General features: G+C 37.0%; 1 protein-coding gene across 1 annotated transcript; it reads left to right on the forward strand.

The window, feature by feature from the left end:
- The first annotated feature begins 13,048 nt into the window (after nt 1–13,048).
- Nucleotides 13,049–14,405, forward strand: LOC140005341 (uncharacterized). The gene is made up of 2 exons (XM_072046198.1): nt 13,049–13,166; nt 14,002–14,405. The coding sequence occupies exons 1-2, from the start codon at nt 13,049–13,051 to the stop codon at nt 14,403–14,405; spliced, it is 522 nt and encodes a 173-aa protein (XP_071902299.1).
- The last annotated feature ends 12,304 nt before the right edge of the window (nt 14,406–26,709 follow it).

Here is a 26,709-nt window from a genome sequence, read left to right on the forward strand (position 1 = left end):
AGGGTAAGGTAAAGCAGAAATAATATCGACTTTTACCTTGTCTACCTCTATACCTCTGGCCGACACTACATGCCCTAAAACAATGCCATGATCTACCATGAAATAACACTTTTCCCAATTTAACACTAAATTTGCCTCAATGCACCTCTTCAAAATTAAAACTAAATTATCCAGGCATTCATCAAAACTATCTCCATAAACACTAAAATCATCCATAAACACCTCAATAATCTTTTCTACGTAATTGGAGAATATACTTACCATACACCTCTGAAAAGTTGTTGGGGCGTTGTAGAGGCCGAAAGGCATTCTCCGGTAGGCAAATGTACCAAAGGGGCAGGTGAAGGTAGTTTTCTCCTGATCCTCTGGTGCTATTGCGATCTGAAAATAACCAGAGAAACCATCAAGAAAACAATAATAGACACGGCCAGCTAACCTTTCTATCATCTGATCAATAAAAGGTAGAGGGAAGTGGTCCTTCTTTGTCACAGCATTCAAACGCCGATAGTCAATGCACTGGCGCCATCCTGTGGGTTTCCTCACCGGGACCATCTCACCCTCTTGGTTCTCTTCAACTGTTACTCCTGCCTTTTTCGGGACTACTTGCACTGGGCTCACCCAAGGACTATCTGAGATGGCGAAAATGATCCCCACTTCTAGGAGTTTAAATATCTCCTTCTTCACCACTTCCATCATCAGTAGGTTCAATCTCCGTTGCGCCTGCCTCACTGGTTTTGCATCCTCCTCAAGCCGGATCCGATGCATGCATAAAGAGGGGCTAATTCCCTTGATATTTGCTACGCTCCACCCAATCGCTTCCTTATGGTCTCGAAGAAGACGAACAAGGTCATCTTCTTGTCTTGGTGACAGGTGAGCAGATATGATGACTGGTAACGTCTCATTGTCTTCGAGAAATGCATACTTCAAATGCTTCGGGAGGGGCTTGAGCTCCAACTCAGGTGCCTGCACAATAGAAGGCAATAATTTTGCCTGAGTTTCTGGTACAAAGACAGAAGTAAGCTCATATCTTGGAGAAATTGGTGGGAGCGAATGCAGTGCTCCAACAGCGTGGTATAACTCATCACTTATTTCTACATCAAGAGTTGCTCCTAACTCAAGATGTTTGGTCAATGCCACTGCCAGTGCATCAACCCCATCCAATTCAAATATTTCATGTACAAGGGGCTCAACAACACTTAAAGCATAAACAGAGTTAGTCTCATCTGGGTACTTCATCGTATCAAAAATATTAAAATTTATAATTTTTCCATCAAATTCCATTGACAAAGTACCCTCATTTACATCTATTTTTGTCCTAACAGTGCTTAAAAATGGCCTACCTAACAAAATAGGAGACGGATTTAGTGCCCTTTCATCCCCCATGTCCAGGACATAGAAATCTGCAGGAAAAACTAACTCATTGACCTGCACCAAAACATCTTCAACTAACCCTTCTGGGTAAACATTGGTACGATCTGCAAGTTGGATTATAATGTCTGTGCCTTTTAATGGACCAAGATTAAGGGACGTATAAATTGTTTTAGGCATTACATTGATTGACGCCCCTAAATCCAACATTGCCTTCCTAATCGAGGTACCTCCTATCTTGCAGGGAATGGTGAACATACTTGGGTCTCCACATTTTGGTGGGAGTTTCCTTTGGAGCATGGCTGACACGTTTTCTCCCACTGCCACTCGTTCATCTCCCCGTAGCTTCCTCTTGTGGGTGCACAAGTCCTTCAAAAATTTGGCATATTTCGGTATCTGCTTGATTGCATCCAGTAGAGGGATGTTAATCTCTACTTTCCTGAATACATCTAAAAGTTCATTTTCCTTTTCTACTTCCCTTGTCTTCGCCAACCTGGAAGGAAAAGGAGGTAAGTTAGATGTAGTAGTGGGTGGAGAGGTGAAGGTTATCTTAGGATCTTCTCGGATACGTCCTTCCTCTTCAATTTCCTTTTCTATCTCCTCCTCACTTTTGCTTTTTGAATTTTTCACTGTAGACCCTTCCAGTTCCTTGTCACTTCTCAGCGTTATGGCACTTACATTCTTGAGATTTACCTCGGATTGCGATGGCAGTTTTTCATAAACGTGGGACTCCAAGCGGTTAATGGCAGTTGCCAGTTGGATTATTCGAGTCTCTTGGTCCTTCTTGTCTGCTTTGGTGTCCTGCTGGAGCTGCGCGGTATTTGCTGCCAAGGATCTGATCTCCTGATGAAGCTGAGTAGTAGTCGAGGTCAGGCTTTTGACTAGGTCCTCCAAGGAGCTTCCTGAATTGGAGGAAGAGGTTTGAGATTTTGGTTGCCAAGGCTGGTGGAATCCTGGTGGACGATTCGGGAATGAACTTTGTTGCCTGTTCCCATAACTGAGATTGGGATGGTCCCTCCAACCCGAGTTGTACGTGTTGGAATACGGGTCATACTGCCTGCGGGGCGCGGGCACGCCTCCGGTCATATTTACCTGTTCCGCCCCGTCCTCTTGCAGAATGGGGCACGTATCCGTGCAGTGGTCCATGCTAGTGCAGATTCCACACACCTTTGCTCGCGGTGTGTCTCTCATGGCCAATTGCCTAACAGCAGACGTCAACTCTGACAGTTGCTGCTGGATGGATGACGTCTCTACCTCATTGACTCTACGGGTAGGATTGCTCTCACGGAAGCCGAACTGCTGAGAGTTCTCTGCCATGGCTTCAATCAGGTCCCATGCCTCCCTCGGTGTCTTGTTCGCCCGGGTTCCTCCACTCGCAGCGTCAATAATACTCCTGTCAGTTGACTGGAGCCCCTCATAGAAGTACTGGATCAACAGTTGTTCACTAATCTGATGCTGTGGGCATCTAGCGCACAACTTGTTGAACCTTTCCCAAAAATCGTACAATGACTCCCCGGAGTACTGCTTGATGCTGCAAATTTCCTTCCTCAAACTTGCAGCCCGGGATGCGGGGAAAAATTTCTCCAGAAATTTCTTTTTCAATTGTGCCCACGTGGTGATACTACCCGCAGGTAGGTAGTATAGCCAATCCTTCGCTGCATCCTTGAGAGAGAAGGAGAAAGCTCTCAGCCTTATTTGCTCCTCAGTGACCCCAGGAGGTTTCATGCTAGAGCAAACTATTTCGAATTCCTTGACATGTTTGTGGGGTTTTTCACCAGAAAGACCATGGAACGAAGGCAGGAGATGAATCAACCCCGATTTCAGCTCGAAAGAGGTATTTTCAGCCAGAGTTGGGAACGTGATGCACAAGGGCTGATGAATCAGGTTTGGGGTAGCCAGCTCCCTTAATGTCTGGGTATTGGCCATGCTAGATTCGTTTTCTATTGACTCGTTTGCAAAAGATAAGTGCCCTTCTTTTCGTCTCTTGGTTTCTTGTTTTCGCCTACGCGTTGCCTTCTCAATCTCAGGATTGTATATCAATTCACCTGTGCGAGAGGAACGGGACATAAATTAGCAAAAATACCAAGAAAAATAAAATAACAAAAACTAAATAAAAAAACTGAATTCAAAAAGAAACAAATAATTCCGATGCCAGTCCCCGGCAACGGCACCAAAAATTGACAGGTGCCGAACCTGTGCAATAATAATAAATAAAACCTAACTACCACCTGAAATAGTCAGTAATCAATTCGAGTACTGGAGCAGGGACTCTAGGTGTGCAATGGTTACTTGATTCACCATGTTCCCGAAGAGTTTGCTTAATCCGATATACCTGAATTAATTATTTAACTGAATTTCCTAACTAGTAGACAGTGGTAAGCAGGATCGTCTCCTCAGGGACTGGAGAGATATTTGTTTCTTTTCAAATCAAGATTAATAGGGGGGTTTTGGTATCAAAAGCCAACTAACCAAATTAAATGCAGAAAATAATTAATTAGAAGAAATAACTAAGAGAAACTCTAACCAAGGGTATACTTTAGAAATGGTTCATGCACTGATCATTGATGCAAAAATAATCCCAGCATTTATTAATAGATTGGTTATAGTTGTCATGCACGCGATAAACAACCAACCCTTCCTTAATTTGTCGATAGCTAAGGTACGATCGTTAGCTATTTCTCTAACCCGAAAACAACCCTAGGTGCGACCATAGGATTTAATTTTTAGATTGCATTATTAATTAGAAAGGCCCAATCCTAACTAACAAACACGCTACGAGGGTTTATTCAAGCCAGATCAAATATTCCCCTGACACAAATCCAATTATGCCAGTTGCTACTGGGATAGAAATAACGAACAATTACGGATTCAATTACCCCTATATAGCAAAATAGCCTATGTGGATAATTAATTACTGCGCACTAACCAATCATACACAAGGCTATAGCGATTAAAAGCAAGGAATATGTAAATATCAATAAATGAAGAGAACAATTAACAATGGTTTAGATCTCACAGTATTAGTTGAACCAATTCATCAGTTGCCCCCTTGTCTAGAATTAGGGGTTTAGTTCCTCATGATTTGATGACAGGCCGCGCGTGTGGAGTTTGTGAAAGTTTTCAGATCTATTTTTCCCCTGCTTCGGTCGACACCGAGAGGAAACACCAGGAGATTTCTTATTGCTGCCAATTTTCCTCTAAAGCATATGTCGGATAGTCTCCCAATTTTTGGTCAAAATTGAGTAAAGAGAAAACCCACAAAGTCCACAATGGCGGCTGCACTTTGCTTTCTTTCTTTCCTCACAAAAGAGACATACGAGAGATTTTGTTTCGGTTGCTTGATTTCATGGGTCAAGGCTAATCAAAATGGACAAGCATCCCAAAGTCAACAAAAGTGGCTATTGCCTATTGCCTTTCTCTCTACAAAGCTGCGGCTCTTTTTTTCCATTTTAGAGCCAAAGAAAAAAAACTCCCCTTAACCTAAGCCGCGCGAGAGATAAAATAATAATCCCCAATAGCCGAAAATTGTTACTTGTTCAAAATTGCCACCAGACTCCCTCAAAAATAATAAAAATAAAGTAAAATCTATTACAATTAAATGTCTTCAGCTCCTCAAACGGGCCCCACGTCCGATGAATCTTCTAAAAGTTGAATTTAAGCACTTTTCAGCATCCATTCCTGCAATTAGCACCAAAACAAAATATCAGTAGAATCCACCCAATTAAGGAAAATATTTAGTCAATTAATTGTGCAATAATGTCCAAAAATACCCACTAAAATGCATCCTATCAGGTACTCCTCTTGCAGCTCTGCAATCGCCTTCTTTAGGTGATCATTGTGGAAAGTTGCAAAGCTATTTAACAGTCATATGCAATGCTTCTGGTCAACTACTTCACTTACTAGCCCAAACTTTGTAAGATAAATTGGCAGACAGCCCATCGGAAAGTTTCCAGGAACCACTATTGTCCTTGCTCCAAAACAAATAACTTTCTCAACAGCATGCTTAATTTTGGCAACAACTAGAGGTACCAAGTCTTGAATTCTAAGTGTATCTCTAGCCTCATCAAAGTATTGAAGGAATGCATAATTATAATCGTTGCCGCCGATTTCACCCACCATAAATAGAGCGTTTTGAAGCTTCCTTTCACAATCATTGTGGCAAAATTTGTGAAAGTGATCTTTCATCCACTGAAGTTGCACGTCAAGGGAACTGTTGGTGACTGGATTTCTAACATGATGACTGGCGAGAGCAGCTGATGATAGTGCCGTAGCACCGACTACGGCAAAATTTGCTCCATGCTCAAAATTTGTCTTTGTGTCCTTGATCGGATTCACGAGAGGTAGACCCAGCGCCTGGGCAATGTAGTCAATCATAAGAAGTCCATTAGAGCAACGGCCAGTGGCTTTGCGGTGGGAGAAGGTCTGATCGTAGGGGTTTCTGGCGAAAGGTAAAGCGACTCCAAGTGGAGATTCCCTGATCAAATTCCCAGTGTCTGATACGGAGTCCCCAAGTTGGTATACTTGATCAAAACGGCAGGCACTCAGGAGAGGACTAGCATCAGCGGATGGTAAAGGAGAAAGAAGCAGCAAAGCAGATGCAATAACAAAGAAAACAGCAGCAATGCTCATGCCCTTGACAGCCATTTTTGCTCAGAAAACAAAACAAAATGTTTTAACTAATCCGTGGGGCATGTAATATTACTACGTAGTACTATCAAGGTTGCTATGTAATTATATGGATTGAGAAAGTGTTATAAACCTGTTGGAACTTGGATAAAAAATTCGAATCCGTAGGCGAAACCTAACTGGATTTGTTCTGCATATGTCAAACCAAAACAAATACAGCGAAAGTAGCACTATACAAAAATGTAATAAGCCGTTTTCTAGACGGAATTGACTTGTTTTTAGATAAGGTCACTAATCCTATAAACCTGTTGGAACTGGGATCAAAACTTTGAATCCATAGGCGAAACCTAACTGATTTGTTCTGCACATGTCAAACCAAAACAAAATACAGCCAAAGTAGCACTACACAAAAATGTAATAAGCCGTTTTCTAGACGAAATTGACTTGTTTTTTGATTAAGGTCACTAATCTTGCTCTTGTTCAACTTACAGATCTAGCACCAATTCTACTAGGATTCAAGTATAAGATGCAATTCTACTAGCACCAATTCTATTAGGATTCAAGACATAGAAGTTGTACTGAGACAAACAACTTTACAAGTTTGACTAACATAATACTATATGATTTTATTATTTTCCAGCTGAACATGTATGTTGTAATTACTAAAAAATGCCGTCCCTTCAAAATTTTAGTTCTTCAGGTGAAAATAGGTCTACTATTTGTCTCAGATGCCTCCATTCTTGGAGTTCAATGTTGATTAATTCTGGTAAAAAGGGAATAGATATCTCGGAATAGTGGCTCAAGGATTGGTTAAATAATATAGTTCAGGTAATAGGCGCCTGATGTTGCACTTCTTTTATATTCCACAATCAGCTCCTGAGGAATATTCTACTCCTCTCATGGTAATTAAGAGAATCTTGCTGGACTTCATAATCTCCATACATTGGAATTGGTCTTGGATATTTTCTCAAAGATGTTAATGAAATTAGTGCGCTAGCCCAGCTTTGCGTGAAGATTGCCTCATTTTAAGCGGAAGTTAAAGCTTTAGTTTGATTCAACTTGCATGAGGGACTGGGTTCAGGAGATTGTTATCAGGCCTTCCAAGTTCAAGTAGGAGGTGGAATTAGCAGTGGAGATCCTGCGGGCATGGCATTATAGATTAATTAGAGTGATTGGCTTTTCAAAGATGTGAGAGGCGTGATTCGTTTGGGTCTTCCAGAATATAATTGATGTATGTATCCTTATACTCGTAAATTAGAATACTCGGACTATGCTAGTGCTTATATATATATAAGAAAATTCTGGGAAGAAGAGGATTGGATTGGGTGATAAGGTATGAGAAATTGTAAGTAGGAGTTTCTGGATTCAAGACCTTCCACTTAAAAAAAAAGAGAGAGAATTTATTATTGTTAATGTATATACTATGCAATAACAGTTTAGTAGACATATTCTGCATGCAATGATATGTAGTTAGTTGAATTCAAAATTGATATACACCTAAATGGAAGAATTCATTACCATATATATATATATATAAGAAAATTCTGGGAAGAAGAGGATTGGATTGGGTGGTAAGGTATGAGAAATTGTAAGTAGAAGTTTCTGGATTCAAGACCTTCCACTTAAAAAAAAAGAGAGAATTTATTATTATTAATGTATATACTATGCAATAACAGTTTAGTAGACATATTCTACATGCAATGATATATAGTTAGTTGAATTCAAAATCGATGTACACCTAAATGGAAGAATTTATTACCATTTTGTTAAAACTCTTTCCAAATCATCCTACATAGTACATTGCATCCGTATGAAAAGTTGAATTACCAAAATCAATTTGAATTCGGTAAAAAATGCAATACGTTTATTATGTGTTTCTCCAATTGGAATTCCATGGTTTGGCAAATGCTTGGAATTCAAAGGGGATTTAGTTAGAATTTACAAATTTTTTGTTTGAATTGAAGAAATTCCATGTTTTGTACATTTTTTGTAAAATAAAAAACAAATCGATGCATTATGTCAAAGACCAGAACTAGTTAAATGTAACTTGCCTAATTAACTAATTTTTATCCAATTCAAAATTGAATACATTATTCACATACTGTAAAGGATATATGATAATTTTTAACATAATGAAGAACTTCATAGATGAACTACACAAAATAACGAAAATAATAGTTTTCAAAATAATAAATACAATAACAATGACATATTATTTTAGAATATCAATAATGTCGTAATCACAATACAAAAAGAATTAAATTTAAAAAAATTGATACACTTAACCAGGTAATCTCCACAATTTCATGTCCCTCTCCTGACTTTTGATGCTTTCTGTTGGAATATACATTATTTACACCTTATCTACACACACTAACTTACTTGTATTATTAACACATTTTTCAATCACTTTTTTATTTTACATACATCACATCAAAAAAATATTAAAGTAATTTTTTTTGCAAAATTATTTCAAATAATTTACTATCTAAACACACTCTTTATTATTTCTTTGCTTACTTCACGCTTTTCGGTCCCACCCCTTTGACGAACTCGTATGTGGCTCTTCTGTTGCAACTGTTTTGCATTTTGCACCACAAATACACTTGATGTCACAGCACGCGTAGCTGTCAAGCTCTCATTGCACACAATAGCCTTTCGTTTTGTAGCTAATTCTGTAAACTACCCACCGGAGACAGATCCTTGTTGAGCTGTTTCCTTATGGACACTTGAATGACCGAAACGAAAGTGGTGTAACACCATGACTGGCCCTTCGGGGACATCTCACAAAATTGGAACGTGACTGAAACAAAATGAGAAGTATACTGTTTAGGTAACCACGGATGGTCCCTTGGGACATCTCATAAAATTGGAAGTGACTGAAATCTAAGAGGTGTATTGATTTAGAGCAAATTATCTGATTGCCCTTCAAACTATTAGGTCAGTACACTTTTAGTCTTGCAGCAATTATTTGTATATTTTCAACCCTCAAACTCCTAAAAGCATATACTTCTGATCATTTTTTCTATTCAAACTATAAAACCTAACGAACACTACACCATGCACAATACACAAGAAAAAATGTATTCATAACTTGCAATATTCATATAAATTTGAGTCTAGATTTTGAATCTTCTAAAAAACAATCTAAAAGTGTAATTTCATCTAAATTTGATAACACTAGAGTAGTGATCAATAACGATCAATGGCTGATGATTGGCATGTCATAGTTGTAGTGGTGATTAGATGTGATTGGAGAAGATAATCAAAATCATGCCATTTTAAGGAAGATTTCATTAGGAGTAATAGTTGAAATTTACAGAAGGGGTTAGAGGGCTAAAAGTATACAACTAATAATTAAAGTGATACGAACTCGATTCTCCAAGGACCGCTCGAGAAGAAGTCGAATCAATCAGGCAGTGGAAGGATCTATCTTAACCAGGTTATGGAACAATAACTACCTTACTAGGCCTAAAGAGAGCCTGTTTCTAGAAACCTAGTAGATTGGTTATTGGTTTGAAAGAACAAGATGATGTGATCATCTTGCCTTGATTACCAAACTAAATGCTTGATACAGTTCAAGAAGGACTTCGCGTTCCATCAAGGAACTCCATAAAAGGAGAAAAACTCACTTTTATTAATTCATCTCTAAAAAAAGTTGTCTTACAATGGAATAGAAGAGGCTTATTTATATCTAAACCTAAAATACTAAAACTAATCCAGTTTGGACAAGGATTTAGTCACTTATTTTTCTAACTACTTTTAAATGGCTCAAATAACTCACATAACTGGCCATATTTATTCATAATAATGACTAACTAATCAGCTAAACAAGAAAAAATCAAGCAAAACAAAAGAAATTAAAAACTCGAAGATCACATAGCTGGCGCTTCATCCCCTCCACGACTTCATGTATTCCAATGGAGTCTTGAATATCATGGATTGGGTTGAAAAGGCACTCAATCATCTTGACACGAGCTAGTGATGGTCCTACTACTCGTATCATTCCCCTCATCTTGAAAGCGATTGGTCCTCGAATCGAGATTTGGCCAAAAGAAACTTCCGGTTGGGCAGATTTCCTTATGGCTAGAATTGGAAGCTAGAATTTCTGAAAATTTCCCTTTTTCCCACGCAATTAAGGATTGGAAATAATAGCTTTAATAGACTCCCAAAGATGCTACAAATCGGACAGCAAACGAAAGTTGCACACAACGGGAAAAGAAAAGTCACGAATTTACTAATCCTAAGTAGGCTAGAAATTGGAAACCTTAACGACTTTTCCATGACTTAACCACGGATGGATACCCAAAAACAAAGAAGCAAACACAAATATACAAGCCCGCCCGAAGGTATGAACTCATATCCCACACGGCCCGGATCTAGATGAAGAAATCAAGTTGATTGCAGAATAACACTTGACCTTTCTAAACCCTAAGATTGTGAACCTTGAATCGAATCTCAACCCACAATCAAATAATTTAGTGAACCAAATGTATTGGTAGAAGAACGCCACAACCAAGATGGATACTTGATTGATAAGTTTGAATTGAATAGCTCAAGAGAACTCTCAAGTATTCAAGAAGGGTTCTCTTGGAGCAAGAAAAAAGTGATAACTCACATATTTCTAAAAAATTCTCGATAATGATAAACATTGGAAAAACTAGGCTATTTATAGCCTTACAATGACTCAAACCCTAATGTGATTTGGACTAAAAATCCAACTAAGATTTGGCCCCTTTGAAGACTAAGCTGGCTGAATATTAACTCTATAATTACACCACTAAAACCGCAATTAAATTGACAATTAAACCCTTCACTTAACACTACCAATAAACGACATCACTTACTAACAAAACAACTAACTAAACTAACTTGCTTCTACTCTTTATGAATGACAACAAGTTGTAGTAAAGTAACACCACCAATTCAGCTTTGAATAATCTTTATAGATTTCGAAGGGAGCTGGTTCTTCATGTTTGTATCATTCCCCTCCTCTTAAAAGTGATTTGTCCACAAATCGACGGTGCGCTTAGAGGACAACAACGTTGGGAATAGATGAAGGACCATGAGCCAAACCATATGTTGTTTGGTCAGCCTCAGGTTGCTTTCGAACAAAGACATTTGCCAAGACAGGAACCAACTTGTGTATAACTTGTGGAAATTCCAGGTTGCACTCCAAAGCTCTCTTGTTAGCCTTTGGTCATGGATTTGCACATTGGGACTTTGATTGTGCAAAGGTGTAAAATCCATCACTAGTTGACATTGATTTTGATCATCTTGCAAGGACAAAACGGGAGCAATTTGTTGCATGGAGGAGGCACTAAACAACTCGTGAAAGACAGCTTTGGGATCTTGCTTGACACACAAGTTCTCATCTTCCAACATATGAGGCAGCGAACATTTGAATTTCACTTCATGAGGGTTACTCGAACTAGCACAAGTTAAAGTTGACAAATTGAGCACTTGGCCACCAGCTTTTGGATGTGTGAATAAGCATGAAAGATCACCATTTTTAACTGGAAAAAGCACGAAATCTGGTTGCAAGTCTTTAATCAAAGTTGGAAAATTTTAGGCAGCTTTATAACCTACAAAAACAAATTAACCTTCAACTTGAAACAAATCAGAAATTGGATAAAGAAGCAATGGAACATCATTAGCTAAATGGTAAAAAGGTATAGAACAAGATTTAAATGCGAAAACTCCCTTTGACACTTCATTATTCCTTCCACCAATCGATTCAACTTGAGAAAGCATTGCTGGCTTTTTACACTTTCATTCAAAATCTGCATAAGAAATACAAGTGTTAGGATGGAAATTATGCTCAAAAGAAGGTAAAGATGATGAATGAATCATAGGTGGCAAATGAGAATCAAAATCTGAAATTCTCCATTCATGGTGAGTTTGAATTAATTCCCCATTGGAATGGACAGATTTGAATTGAAATTGTTCCATGAAGTGATCACAAATAGATTTAACTCTTAGAAGACAAACTCCATGAAGGTATGGACAAATTTGATTTGAAATTGTTCCATGAAGTGATCCCAAATAGATTTAACTCCTAGAAAACAAGTGCCGATGTAGTGGCCGATAGTTTAAGTCGCCAAGTGCAAGTAGCAGGATTGATAATTAAAAAATTGCACTTGTTGGAAGAGTTTAGTATTTGGAACCCTTGTCTCGAACCGAGAAAAGTGATTCTTGGGAATATTGTCGTGAAATCCGTTTTGTTGGATCATATCAAGGAGGCACAAGAGAAGGATTCTGAGATGCAAAAGTGGTTGGAAAAAGTTAATAACGGGAAAAAGTCAGATTTTAATTTAAGAATAAATGGTGTACTAAGGTTTCGAAACCGCATAGTGGTACCAAAGGATGAAGGGCTAAAAAGAAAAATTTTAGAAGAAGCGCACCGATCTAGGTATACGGTACACCCTGAAGGAAATAAAATGTACCAAAATTTGAAGAGTCTGTACTAGTGGGAGATGAAGAAGGAAATTGCTCGATTTGTCCATATTTGTTTGATTTGCCAGCAGGTTAAAACCGAGTATCAGAAACCATCTGGTTTACTACAATCTTTAGAGATACCCAAGTGGAAATAGAAAAATATCATCATAGATTTTGTATCTGGATTACCAAGGACACAAAGAGGTCACGACGCCGTTTGGGTGATAGTAGATAGATTGACCAAATCTACTTATTTTCTGCCGATTAGTATGAAGTACCCGTTGGAGAAGTTAGCAAAGTTATATTTGGATGAGATTATAAGGGTACATGAGATGCTTATAAGTATTGTATCTGACCGAGACCCTTGGTTTGTTTCTTGGTTCTGGCAGAAAATGCAAGAAATGCTAGGAACTAAGTTGAGTTTTAGCACTACATACCACCCCCAGACTGACGGACAGTCGAAAAGGACAATTCAGACCCTTGAGGACATGTTGAGAACCTGTATTTTGGATTTCGGAGAAAGTTGGAGTAAGTATTTGACATTGGTGGAGTTTGCATATAATAATAGCTTCCATTCATCCATTCAAATAGCTTTCCTTTACCAATCACTGAGCTCATGATTGATGCAACTACTGAGCATGAAGTTCTGTCGTTTATGGATGGCTCTTTTGGATATAATCAAATTCGATTGGCACCTGAGGATGAAGAGCTCACTGCATTTCGTACTCCTAAGGGTATTTATTGTTATAAAATAATGCCCTTTGATCTCAAAAATGTTGGAGCCACATATCAAAGAGCAATGCAAAGCATCTTTGATGACATGTTTCATAAAAATATCGAGTGTTATGTGGATGATTTAGTTGTTAAATCAAAGAAAAGAAGTAATCACTTTGAGAACTTGAGACAAGTATTTGATCGGTTGAGAATGTATCAACTCAAAATGAACCCTCTCAAGTGTCACGTAGGGAAAATTTCTTGGTTTTGTGGTTCCATCGAGGTATTGAAATTGATCAGACCAAAATTGATACTATATTGAAGATGCCTGAACCTCGTGACATTCATGAATTGAAAAGTTTTCAAGGGCGATTAGCTTATCTACGGAGATTTATCTCAAATTTAGCAGGAAGGTGTCAACCATGCAGTCGCTTGATGAAGAAAGATGTGTCATTTCAATGGGATAATGCATGTAGTAATGCATTAATTATGAATGCACCTATTTTTGCTGCACCTATATATGAAAAGCCATTACTTCTTTATATTGCTACCTAAGAATGCTCAGTGGGGGCATTGCTTGCACAAGAAAATAATGAAGGAAAAGAAGTTGCCCTTTATTATTTAAACAGAATGATGACCCCCAACGAACTAAACTATTCACCGATTGAAAAGTTGTGTCTAGCTCTTATTTTTGCAATACATAAGTTAAAATAGTACTTTCAAGCACATAACGTGAGACTCATTTCTAGGGCGAATCCCATAAAATATGTGATGAGCAGACCAGTACTATCCGACCGTCTAGTTAGATGGTATCTTTAACTACAGCAGTTTGAAATTATTTATGTACCTCAAAAGGCTGTGAAAGGACAAGTTCTGGCAGATTTTTTGTTGATCACCCGATACCTGCTGAATGGGAGTTAAGTGGTGACCTACCAGATGAGAATGTACTTCTTGTTGAGATTCGCCCACCATGGAAGATGTATTTTGATGGTGCGGCTCATCGTCATGGAGTTGGAGCGGGAATTATATTCGTGACTCCTAATGGAGGGATATTATTATATTCTTTTACTTTAAATCAATATTGTTCAAACAATGTTACTGAGTACCAAGCTCTCATACTCGGACTTGAAATAGCTGTTGACATGGAACAGTTGGACATTCAAATCTATGGTGATTCTCAATTAGTGGTTAACCAACTCTTGGGAAGTTATGAAGTCAAAAAGTCCGAGTTAATTTCGTATCACAAATATGCAACGTGACTTATGAGACGGCTTGGAGGTGCAAGTATTAAGCATGTTCTAAGAAGGGAAAATAAGCAAGTTGATGCATTAGCTGTGCTAGCCTCTTCACTTACCATGCCGAATCATGAGATACAAATTCGTGTATGCCAAAAGTGGATAGTTCCATCACTAATTGATGATTAAGATATAGAAGGAAGTAATGCTCATGTGGTCTCAACCTATGAAATTGACAAAAAAAATTGGAGACAACCCCTCGTTGATTATCTCAAGTATCAAAAATTACCTGAGGAGCAACGTAGGAGAACTGACATCCGTCATCGTATCCCTCGTTTTATCTTGTACAAGGATACACTGTATCGAAAATCATTTGAAGGTGTACTGTTGTGCTGTTTGAGCGAAGATGAGGCATATCGAGCGATGCACGAGTCACATTCTGAAATATATGGAACTCATCAATTCGGTCCCAACTTACATTTTCAAATTAAAATGATGGGTTATTATTGGCCTACTATAGTCAAAAATTGCTTAGAATATGCTCAAAGATGTCAAGCTTGTCAGTTTCATGCAAATTACATTTATCAACCACCTGAGCCGTTACACTCGACCGTTGCTTCTTGGCCTTTCGATGCTTGGGGTCTTGATGTTGTGGGGCCATTACCAAATTCGTCCGGTCAACATTTATATATATTGGTTGCGACCGACTACTTTTTTAAATGGGTTGAAACCATACCGCTCAAACAAATTAGAAAGGAAGATGTGGTGAATTTTATTCGTGTGAATATTATTTACAGTTATGGAGTTCCCCGATACATTATCATTGATAACAGAAAATCCTTCTCCAATAGCTTGATGGATAAGTTGTGTGAAAAATTTAATCTTAAACAACGCAAGTCCTCCATGTATAATGCCCCCGCCAATAGCCTTGCAGAGGTATTCAACAAAACTTTATGTAACTTGTTGAAGAAAGTGGTGGCTAAATAAAAAAAGAATTGGCATGAAAGGATAGACGAAACTCTTTGGGCTTATTGTACCACATATCGATTTCCAATGCAAGCCACACAAAATGCCTTAGTCTATGGTATAGAAGCTGTTCTACCCCTTGAGTAATAAATTCCTTCTTTGAGAATTGCTATCCAAGAAGGGCTCACGGAGGAAGAAAATGCTCGCCTGCGCCTTAAAGAATTGGAAGATTTAGATGAAAAGAGATTAGAGGTCCAACAAAATCTGGAATGCTATCAAATCCGTCTCTCTAGAACTTTTAATAAGAAAGTTCGGCGTCGCTCCTTTCAAGTCGGGGACATGGTACTTGCTGTTCGAAAGCTAATAGTTATGACTCATCGCACTAAAGACAAATTCGTCTCTAAATGGGATGTGCCATACGTTGTTCGAGAAGTCTACACGAATGGCGCGTACAAACAGGTGGACAAAGATGGCGTAAAAGTTGGTCCCATAAATGAAAAATTCATGAAGTTATATATGCCATAAAAAAAATGAAGCACTCCATGATGCATGAGTCTAAACTGCATATTGCTCCAGACCCATATGAGTTAAAACTGTGGACAACAATCACCAATAGTGTAGCACGTGATTAAACTGTTGAAACACTCTACCAAATCTGAGGTGGTAAACAAAAGGATACTCCTGACCCGCAAAAGTTTAAACTGTAAACGGTAGGAACTACATGTGACTTGATTCCCTTTTGGGATACGTAGACAGTTTAGAAGGTATCTTCTAAGTTCAGTTACAACCCTATAAAATTAAAGTCTTTGCCCGGATGATTCTTTTGATAAAAAAAAGGAGAACGTTCATCTTTAGAACAGTTCGAATTATTTTGTGACATATACTTGAAAGTGTATTATTCAGATTATCAAATTATTTGGATAATTACCTTTTCAAGTGTGATCAAAATTGTGTAAAAATGGAATTGTTCATACTACAGTTGATAGCCTAAAATGATAGCTATCGAAAGAGTAAGTAAAAGACGAGGACGTCTGCAAGAATGTGATGAAAAGAAAAAAAAAATCAAGTTTCATTATGAAGTGCTTGTACTCATAGCTACATGCTTTGAGCAATTAATAAAGATGAAATTTAAAACAAAGTAAAAGATTGCAACTATTCTAGAATTCAAATGACGGCAGCTCCTTTCAGTTGTTTTCAAGTAATGCTTGCATCTTATCCAAAGTTTGACTCTCCTCAGCAAGTAGATGCTGGGAATTCTCAATCTTTTGAATTTCATTTTGTAAGTCGACCATCACGCCTTGCACTTGGGTAAGCTCATCTTACTCTTCTTGTAATAGTGAAATTATCTCCTTCCTGTGAGTAACCAAGAACTCAAGTCGCTTTCTCAATTCTACTTCCTCACAATCAATCAATTTAAGTTTCAACATGTGCGTTGAGATCTTTTCCGCTTGTTCTTTCTCCTTACTCTGAGCATCTCTAAGATGTTAGGTGGCTGTAGAAAGCAACTCATCATATGATTCAGTTGAAATTTTATTTGAGAGAGAAGATTTCACTGCGACGTAACGAGTTGCATTTACAAAGAAAGCCTTTGAAAAACCTTGCAAATTTGAGATATCCGTGGCATTGAAACTTTGCATTTCCTTCATGATTTTGTTGGCTTTCATTTCAAGAGCAGGCATGCGCTCCAAGGCTGTTTGAGATATCATCACTATCAAGTTATTCCACAACATTTGGATATAATCTCGACGGCATGTTGAGATCACACTTTGGAGGTAAAATTCAGCACTTTGGCCACGATAGTGGATCGAAAATTTTGAGTTTCCTTTTGGTCGATGGAGTCATATATTCCGCCTTCTGTGGCGTGATTTGATGAATCACATTTCCATCCTCTACTGCCTTTTTGGAATTATCACTAGCACCCTTTTTCTGAGTAGAACTGACAACTTGTTTGGTCAAAAGTTCAAATGCAATAGGTCCTTCAACTGATACTTGACTTGGTTCTCCATCATCAATGAAGATCAAGTCTTGATCATCCAACTGTAGGAAAAACGTTGTGAGACAAATCATAAATATGAAATTAACAGGCAAATTTCAAATGCTAAATTAAAGAAGACAATAAAGGTCCTTACAATATTGGCACGGCTTATATCAGGCATAGATATATCCGGAATATCTTTAAAGAGTTTTTTAGAATCTAAACCAATATCATCCAAGGGGAGAGTCATTACCTTGGACTTTTTGCGCTTCCAATGCTGGTCCGTGCTGGTGGATTGCTCATCCTCCTTATTAAAAGGCTCGCTTCTCTTCTTCTCACGTGAATTGCAAGAATCATGATCAATAGCCTTTACAATATTTGAAAGAAGATGAAATGAAGTACCCTTCGAAAATTCTTCATTAGGAGTAAGGTCCTCAGGGATAGTAGCCTTGTTGTTTGAACTCTTCACAATTTCCTTCTCACTTCTCACAGTCTTTTGCTTCATCTCAGGACAATTGCCAACATTGGAAGGATTTTTCAGGTTTGCAAGTTCCTTCCCTTTCTTCTACTCCCCATTCAATTGGACACTCTTAATTAAAGCATCACGCCCTTTGAGGAGATGATCATCATGCACCATAGACCACTATGTTTGAAAGCCTGAAGATGTGTGCTTGCTAGAATTCAAGGGATAGTTAGGAAAAAGTATCTTTGACTCTATTTTACTGCGAATGGCAGTACGCCAGAGTTTTCGACTCAAGTCATAATTTGTGGAACGAACATCTGCCTCGAGTTTTTGTGGAGGAACTTGATAAAACCCGAATTGCCGCGCAAATCTATATAAACTATATGGCTAAACAAGAAAATCCCCTTCAGCATGCAAAACTAAGTAATTTGAACAGGCGCTTACAAAATAACTTAGTTCGAGATTCGCTAATTTGCCATTGTCAATAAAAAGTTCATTGCGGTTCTTCACAAGAGGAGTGATTCCCCAAGTTGCTTTGTCTCCCTGATGAATGAGGTCGCGAGCACTATTTTCATCAAAATATCGTGCGCCACCCTCTCCAAAATAGTTGGTCATGATGGGTCCAGGCATGGCATTTGAAATCGAATAATGGGTAGAAAAATAACTGGCTAACCAAGTATATACGTAGTGCACCGGAAAAGCTGCACGTGCACACCCTGGGGTAGGTGAGTTTGAAATTTTAAATTTTATCAAACCCACGGTATATGTTTAGCATGACAGGAACAACAAGACAAGTCTTACGACCAGCAGCCATCATACTAGCCATTTTGAAAGTAGATGGTCTAATATAATGAAGGTCCTCATCTGGTAAAGCAAAGACACAAAGCCAGTAAGATATAAATGCTGCAAAATAGGTCTCTTCCCACAAATGAAGTTTAACTCCAATGGTATCAAATACGCCATTGTCTTGACTTGAAAATTTGCGTGGTTGTCCAATTTCGCCATCCAAATTTTGGGTCGTTTGAGCACGAGATGTCCTCTTTATCCTTCTCTGCTTTGGTTTTGAGTACCTGGTTTTGCTTTTAAACCAGAACTTAATCCATTGGGCAATAGAAATTCCAACTTTGTTGGATTCTCCATGTTGAAGATGATGTAAGGCTGCGAACAAATACTCACAACTTTGTGGAATATATCTTAATTTCTTTTTATTTACTCCAGTTAGCTCCTTCGCGCATGAGATTACCTTTTCATAGATACCCCTGATGATTGGAAGTCCCCCTAACTTGTGCAGGTTCCAAAGTGAAAGAGACAATTTCCCAACAGATGTATGCAAGGTATTAGTGTCCGGGCATCACGTCTCGCAGAATGCCCTAAGTACATGGGGATTCCTATCATATGTAAAAAGTGAAGCATATAAGGCGTCAAACAAGTAATTTTTACGGATACTTGTTTGTTCCTGCCGAGAATATTCTCTAACCACTCCCAGTAATTTTCGATGTAACTGAATGGACCATTGAGTCTCAAGAAAGGACCCCAATGTGCATCTTCGTCTATCATCCGCCTGCCAAGGGTTTGAAAGAGAGTTGACCTTGGCTCCTTACTATGAATAAGGGATCTCAAGAAGTAGACTTTCGTGCCGTCATCTTGGGAAAGTTCAAGTGACCAGTCCTTCAATTCTGGGTACTGATGAGAAGGCCACTTACCAAAGTAAGTTCCTTGTATAGGAGGATGCACCAATAATTTCGTTCCTTTGTCACCGGAATCACCATTGCTGTCAACGATAAGGAGATACTTTTCATTTGAGAATGTGACTTCCTTAAACACAACCATTGCATCAAGACTAATCTGCAATAAAAGCAAGAAAAAAGAAAGTTTGGTTAAAATGGCATGATCGAAGATAGTAAAAGGCTTCTTGAATTTTGGGTGAATTTTTATTGAAGTGGGTAATCATGTCTCATTCTTTATGTACTCTTCAAGCCATAATATGGCTCTTGTGGGAGTTTGCGGTGGCGCTCTCTTCAAATTTTGGCTGCTCCATCTCTTTTGTACTCCTCAAGCCATAATAGGCTTTCGTGGGAGTTTGCGGTTGCACCTTCTTCAAATTTTGGTTGTCATCTTCTTCATGTACTCCTCAAGCCATAGCATGGTTCTCATGGGAGTTTGCAGTTGCGCCTTCTTCAAATTAAATGTCCACCATACAGGATGTGTCGGGGATCCTCCTTTCACATCACGCAAAAAAAAAAAAAAAGAGGTTCTGGCATTGACAAGAGGTAAGGTCATGGAATTTGCAAATTACCTTGGTGTTGTGAATTCCAAGAGCTGTGGCCCTAAAATTGTAGACAAAATCAGAGCACCAATTTGCTTCAAATGAAAGGTATGAGCACGAGATGCAACCTGAAAAAAAAAAAACAAACTCTTTGAGGTCGTCCTTTTTCAAGAGAGAAAATAAAAAAAATAATAATAAAAAAGGAGTGATGTGTGGCATGCAATGGCAGGACAAGCTCTTCTAGGGGGTCATGCTCATCTTTAATGTGAAGTACGACATTATTTAGTCATTGGGGCGGTGATATTCCCTTCGTGTCACACAAAGTCAAAAAAAAGTGAAAAAAAAATCATCAACGACAAATTTTGCCTTGTTTCATAAGAAAGACATGCAAGACAAAGATTTGGAAGCATGCCATGGTAAGAGAAAAGAGTAACCACCAAAAAAAAAAATTTCAAAAAAAAAAAGAAAAAAAAAGAAAACATTTTTTTTTCTCTTTCCAAGGTGGAAATAAGTCAAGTTTTGACAGATCTCAATGAAATGTGCTGGACATCTATTGCTCGACCAACATGTAGTTTTCAAAAGGCAGTAGAGACCTTCAGGGTGCACGTGTGAAACAGGTTTTTTCCTCAAATATTGTGGTAGTCTTCAGTAAAGATGTTTGTCACAGCTTCAAGAAAAAAACATGTCTTGTGCGGTTTTATAAGGTGTTTGGATGAATCATTTTAAGAAGTCTTAAATTTCGGGCAGCTACTAAATTCAGTGATTACCATTTAACTTTTTGGAATCACATGAATTTGGTTCCTAAGATTAATTTCAAAAACTGGAAATCAGTTCCTCATTCGAAAGTCTTATGAAAATTTTGGCAGTATGTTCATATGGTATTCGATTGAGGAAGTATCCCATGTGATTTCTAGTAACTTGTGGTGGTCTCATTGACAATTTATTATGAAGCAAGTTGGTAACATCTTCAGCAAGGTTCTAATTATGCACATGGACATTGGTTTTGGAAACCTTAGTATTTGGAGACTAAGGAAACTAATAACCTTCTCCAAATATGTATTGCCCGTTTTGAAGTCAATCGCAAGTCAAAAGGGAAGTGGTCTTGCGATCTCTTAAAATGTTGAAGCTACGGGAATGCCCAAATCAACTTGGTTCAGTTGTGGAGGCTGACCATAGAAGTGTCATGAATTTGGAAGTTACTCAAAGCTACCGGCTCGATTTAGTATTTGCCGCATATAGTCTTGAGTGCGGAGGTGCGAGGATATTTCCTAATCTTAGCACTGCGTTTCCGTTTTCTAAAGCGAAAGTTTCATGGTGATTATTAAATGGAAAGTTCTACCGAACAAATAGGTGGTCATGCTTTGATTATTAAAGATATTTGGACGGTGCAATGGTCATAGAAGATTTCCCAACTACAAGTTGGAAGCTACGTTGCAATAAGAGCAGAGATTTCATTGTAGTGCTAAAGGAAATGATCCTGTGCACTTCATTTAGCCGTAGACCTCATATTAAATTAATCACCCAGTGAACCCCTCATATAAAGGGAATGGTCCTGGCCTTTCTTTTATATTTAAAAAGAAAAATCATCAAATACTTCAAGGCTCAATTTCAATTCTCAATTGAATCTTGAAGTGGGGGTATTTGTAGACAAAGAAAATTTATTTAATCAAGAGTTATTTAAATTAATTGGTCTTGGTTAAATTAAATTAAATTATAGAAGTCCATTATGTTTTGGACTTGCAGATTGGGCCAATATTAAATGAGCTATTAAATCAAATTAAATTTGTAATGCCCATTTAAGTTGAAGTGAATTAATTGATTTATTAATTCACAATGGACTATCTGGATTGGCCCATTATTTAAGCCCAAGTTAAATGGATTTCTTGAGTAACAAATGATCCAAAATGCAGGAAGATTCTGGGGGTTTTCTTGAAGACCTAACCTACATATTTTGGTTATAAATAGAGGTCTTCCCTCAAGGCAAAGACATGAGAAAAATCCCTAACATTCGGAGAAACTCTGTCAAATTCTCTCAAGAGCTTTCTTCCTCAAATCCAAGTCCAAGTCACGTCAAACAAATCCTCCTGCTATCGGTGTTGAAGACTTGAAGTTCCAAGTGTTTGACGCCATCATCAAATCAATCGTTTTCTATGCCGAAATTGTAGGAAACACCCTTTCGATTGAAGAACAAGTCTTTTCGGCCCTTCAATTGAAGCTATTCGAAGAAAAGAATCAGGGGATTAAATTCTTTGATTCAAGAATTTTCAGAGATTGTAACCCGCTTGTTATTTAATTTAATCAATTTGATATTTGTGCGAATTTTCTTGTCTTTTATTTTAGGCAACAAAATTTGTGCTTACAAACGTATTAAGGGACTTCATGACAAAGTCATTTATCGAATCCCGTTTCGTTCAGCTTTCAATCCGGTCTAATGGAGAAATTATCTTGGGACTTTTTTTAGTCTTTTACAGAACTTCTGCGATTGTAAAACATAAAGTTCAGATAAATAAGTTATGAAAAACAACTATTTACCTTTGAGAAAATAATGATTTCTCTAACTTTTTATTCCTCGTTGGTTCATTAGACAAAGAAAGTAGTTATCATACTAGGGACATTGTGTGGATTGAAGCTATTGATTATTATTGAAAAAAAAAAAGAAAAGAAAAGGAGAAGCTATTCGTTATTAGTTGCAGCTTGTGCATAAAGCAAAAGGAAATGAAAATAGGATCATGCTCTAAAGAAGTCGTATCATGATGTTCTAATTGGCTTTAAATTTTTTAATAGTAAAAAGCTCCTTCAAGCATTTTTCGTTGACTTCTTTATGAAACTTAAAGGAATGGGACATATAGTTGCACTAAGAAATTTGCCTGTATGTGCTTTTGAAAATACATTTTGCTTGGAAGTTAACAAAACCCTTTCCACTTAGCAAATAATTCATTAGGAACAGAAGAAGCCCAACATACAAATATGTATTTTAATGTTGCAAAATAACAAGTAACATTTGATTAATTTTAAGAATCTGCACTAAATATGTACGGTTTGGTCTGTTCATTTAAATGATGCAAAAAGGTAATATCATTATTGTTCTTCCCTTTTACAAAGTATTCCTTTGAGGTCAATTTAAAATTTTTCTTCCACTGCAATGTAATGCCTAATAATTTCAACAGGCTCTGAAACTTGCAAATTATTCTGTAAGAACAACTCGGCTCTTCTATGGGGAGTTGTCATACAGACAAATTTTAGTTACAGAAGAGAGATATGCATCAGTTCCACGAGCATATATTAAGGGCACGTCGGATAGGGCAATTACTCCTTGTATGCAAAAGTTTATGATAGCGAGAACTCCTCCAGATGTGGTGATGGAAATCCAGGGGGCAGACCATATGGTTATGTTTTCTAAACCTCAAGAACTCACCAACAATTTGATTAAAATAGCTAAGAAGTTTGGTCTAGGGGGCAGACCAAATAGTTATGCTTTTTAAATCTCTGGAATTTGCCAACAGCTTGCTCGAAACAGCTTTCTAAATAATTATTGTATGTCAAAATAAAGATATCAATCCAATTATGATCAAGTTTTAATGGAACGAAAAAATTGCAATTCACTGGGATTTTCTTAGTTGTGCATAATAATAACTATTGCATCGAACACAATATTTAGAAGGTTCTCTTGGTAACCAAATTGTGTGGTCAAATGCTAATTTACTTTTTGGATGGATATTAGATTCTTTAATTAAACAATTAAGAGACTCCAAAACTATATTAATGGGTTTGAATTTGGTAACATGGAGCTTTTCTTCTTTTTGCTTGAATAGAATCTTATCCTTCTTTTTCTTCTAAATACTTTTAGTTTGAGTATTCAGTACATGGATGTACCCAACTCAATAAATAGTTGTCAAGACTATCAAGGTTCCATTAAATTTTTGGAGGAGTTTTTTTGGAGAGTTTGATGTGAGTAGTTTATCTTCTTGATTTTAATTAGTTCGATATTGATATTCTATGGTTTTCAATGAGGTTCAAAATCGATTAGTGTTTGTATAAGTCTTACAATTAAAAGCTGAGTTTTTCTAACGGGTGCTCTTAGGGCATTTGTTAACACATCTAACATTCACTTAATCTATCATATATATATATATATATATATATATATATATATATATATATATACGTACTATCAACTATTATCCTCCCTTTCATGTATATACTTTTCCTAATTAATTTTGTCTACCCTCATTTTTATTTATTTACTTTCCCTAATTAATTTTATATTTTCAAAAATATAACATCTGAAATATATTTTAACGAGTGCTCTATGGGCACCCATTAGACAGACCTTTAAAAGTTTTATATATGTTTTATTAAAGGAGAAGATTGCTCTTAATACAACACTTATATACTTAATATCTTTATTATTTTTAGTAATCACGAGTAAAAACTTTGTAACTATGTAGCACAAAAGGTAACACATACAACGTGTGGCACATGTCCAATTATGCTGGTTACTTAAAGCATCGAACAAAAGGAGCACGATTTTAATTTAGTACTCTAAGTCAGGGTTTAGAATGTTTTTGGACATGTTTAGGAATCACTATTGCCTGGAATACAGCATGTATATGATCCTCTTGGTAATCAAATTCAATGATGATGAACTAATTGCATGATTTTCTTAAAGTGAGCTATTAGATTCTTTTGTTAAAGAATAAGAGACTCAGACAAACAAGTTAGATTTTAGTTATGCACATTTTTCCAAAAAAAAAAAAAAAGAAGAAAAAGTTATGCACATTTTTCCTTTCTTTTTCTCCTTCAAATGGTGACTCAAATTGACACTAACATCATTGTACCCCCAATGTGACTATTCTTATTGGCACTAACATGATCGTATGCCCTGAATGTGACGATTCTTACATTGTCTCGATAGAATTTTGGGACCAGTCCATCCTAAAGTATTGTGCTTCCAACAGAATTCTGAGACCAGTCCATCCTAAATTATTGTGTTTCAACAGAATGGTAGGACCGGTCCTTGGTAAATTATTTGTAGCCATCCCTTCCTATGCCTTCCGTGTTTCAGTGGAATGTCCATTAAATTTCCTCAACTAACAATATTTCACATTAAGGTTTGAAGAAGAACCTAAAGTTATAAATATTATCTCCAACTATAAATTTCATATGTAGATCCTCATTCAATTCATTTGAAGAAAACTGAATATTATGAGGTAACTGGTCAGAGGTCTCATGATTCACCCAAGTCCAAATACAGTTATTAGGGTGCGTTTGGTTCTATACAATTAGAATTCCAAATCATTGCAATTCTTTTGTTTGGGAAATGCATGGAATTGATACGGAATTTATTTGGAATTTCAAATTCTTTGTTTGTATGAAAGAAGAATTCATTATGAATTAAAATTGTTTTCATGAAACATTTGCTTACATTAAATTTTTCTTTTTTTTCAATATAATAATTTCTTTTTTTTTTTTTACATTTAGCTAATTTTTACTAAAGATTTAAAAGAAAAAGATTTAAAGAAAAAAACAAATTACTTCCTTTTTTTTAGCAAAATATGTAATAGAATATTGCCCTGTCATGCCGGCCTTGTAAGTTTTTTGTTTCTTTTCTGTGGAATTACTTACATGCAGTTCCTTGTCTTGTTTATTTCTTGTGAGTGCGTGAATAAGTTATGATCTAGGCTCTTAAATTCCACAACAAATTCCAGCAACAAACAAAAAGGAAAGGAAAAAAAAAAAAGAAAAGTATCTAGTCAACCTCAACAATGATATGGAAAGATCATAAAATTGAAGGTACGATATTAGGTATTTTATCACACCCTAATCGGTAATCGCAATTTGTGCGTGAGTTTTGAGTTTTGGAAGACACTAAAAGGAATGTGATGTAGAGAAAAAACATGAAAGTTTCCAAAGAAAAAAGTCAAACACCGCAAGAGGGAAAAAAATCACCACTTCGATAATATCTAGTCAAATTAGAAACGAAAAAGAAGAAAGAATGACAAAGGTAATCTCATCGAATTGGAAACAGAAAAAGAGAAGAGAAACTATTAATTACTAATTATTTGAGAAAAAGAAAAGGAAGAAGAAACTACTACTAATTAGTACTTGCTAAAAAGTTTCTAATTTTTTCTTTTCAAATATTGGCAACTCATTCGTCAGTTGTATAGGAAATTCAGCAGCATAGCCATCCATGATCCAGCAACATTAAAGGAAAAGGCAAATTACTTCCCTTCTTGCACAAATATAATCAGCAGATGCACCAGCAACATTCATGGATACACAATGGAGTTGTAACAGCTTCTACTTCCTCTACTTGGGCTTCCAGCAGTTTGCTCAACTTCTTCTCCCTCTTCTACATAAATGACAGGTTTTAAATATGAGTACAAGTTTAATTTCAAATACACCTGTTTGACTGCAAGTATACAGGTCAACTAATAGTTTATGACATATATCGAGTCAATTCCACGGGGAGTAACTTTTACAAGTACACATCCTTAACTTACTCTATTATTTAGACTATCTATCAATAAAAGCATTGAAAATGACAATACTAACTATCTAATTAAATTAACTAGATAACTTAGAGCAGACAATGGAGAAAAATCACTAAACACTTGAATCTAGGGAGAAATATCACTAAACACTTGAATCTAGGGAA

The sequence above is a fragment of the Coffea arabica genome, chromosome 1c, assembly GCF_036785885.1.
Source record: "Coffea arabica cultivar ET-39 chromosome 1c, Coffea Arabica ET-39 HiFi, whole genome shotgun sequence".
NCBI classification, from domain to species: Eukaryota; Viridiplantae; Streptophyta; class Magnoliopsida; order Gentianales; family Rubiaceae; genus Coffea; species Coffea arabica.

Excerpts from the sequence above, each read along its gene's own strand:
- LOC140005341 (XM_072046198.1), top strand. The coding sequence starts at position 13,049 with ATGATTGATGCAACTACTGAGCATGAAGTTCTGTCGTTTATGGATGGC. Across the intron at positions 13,167-14,001 it reads TGCATTTCGTACTCCTAAGG|GCTGTGAAAGGACAAGTTCT; the intron begins GTATTTATTGTT and ends GTACCTCAAAAG.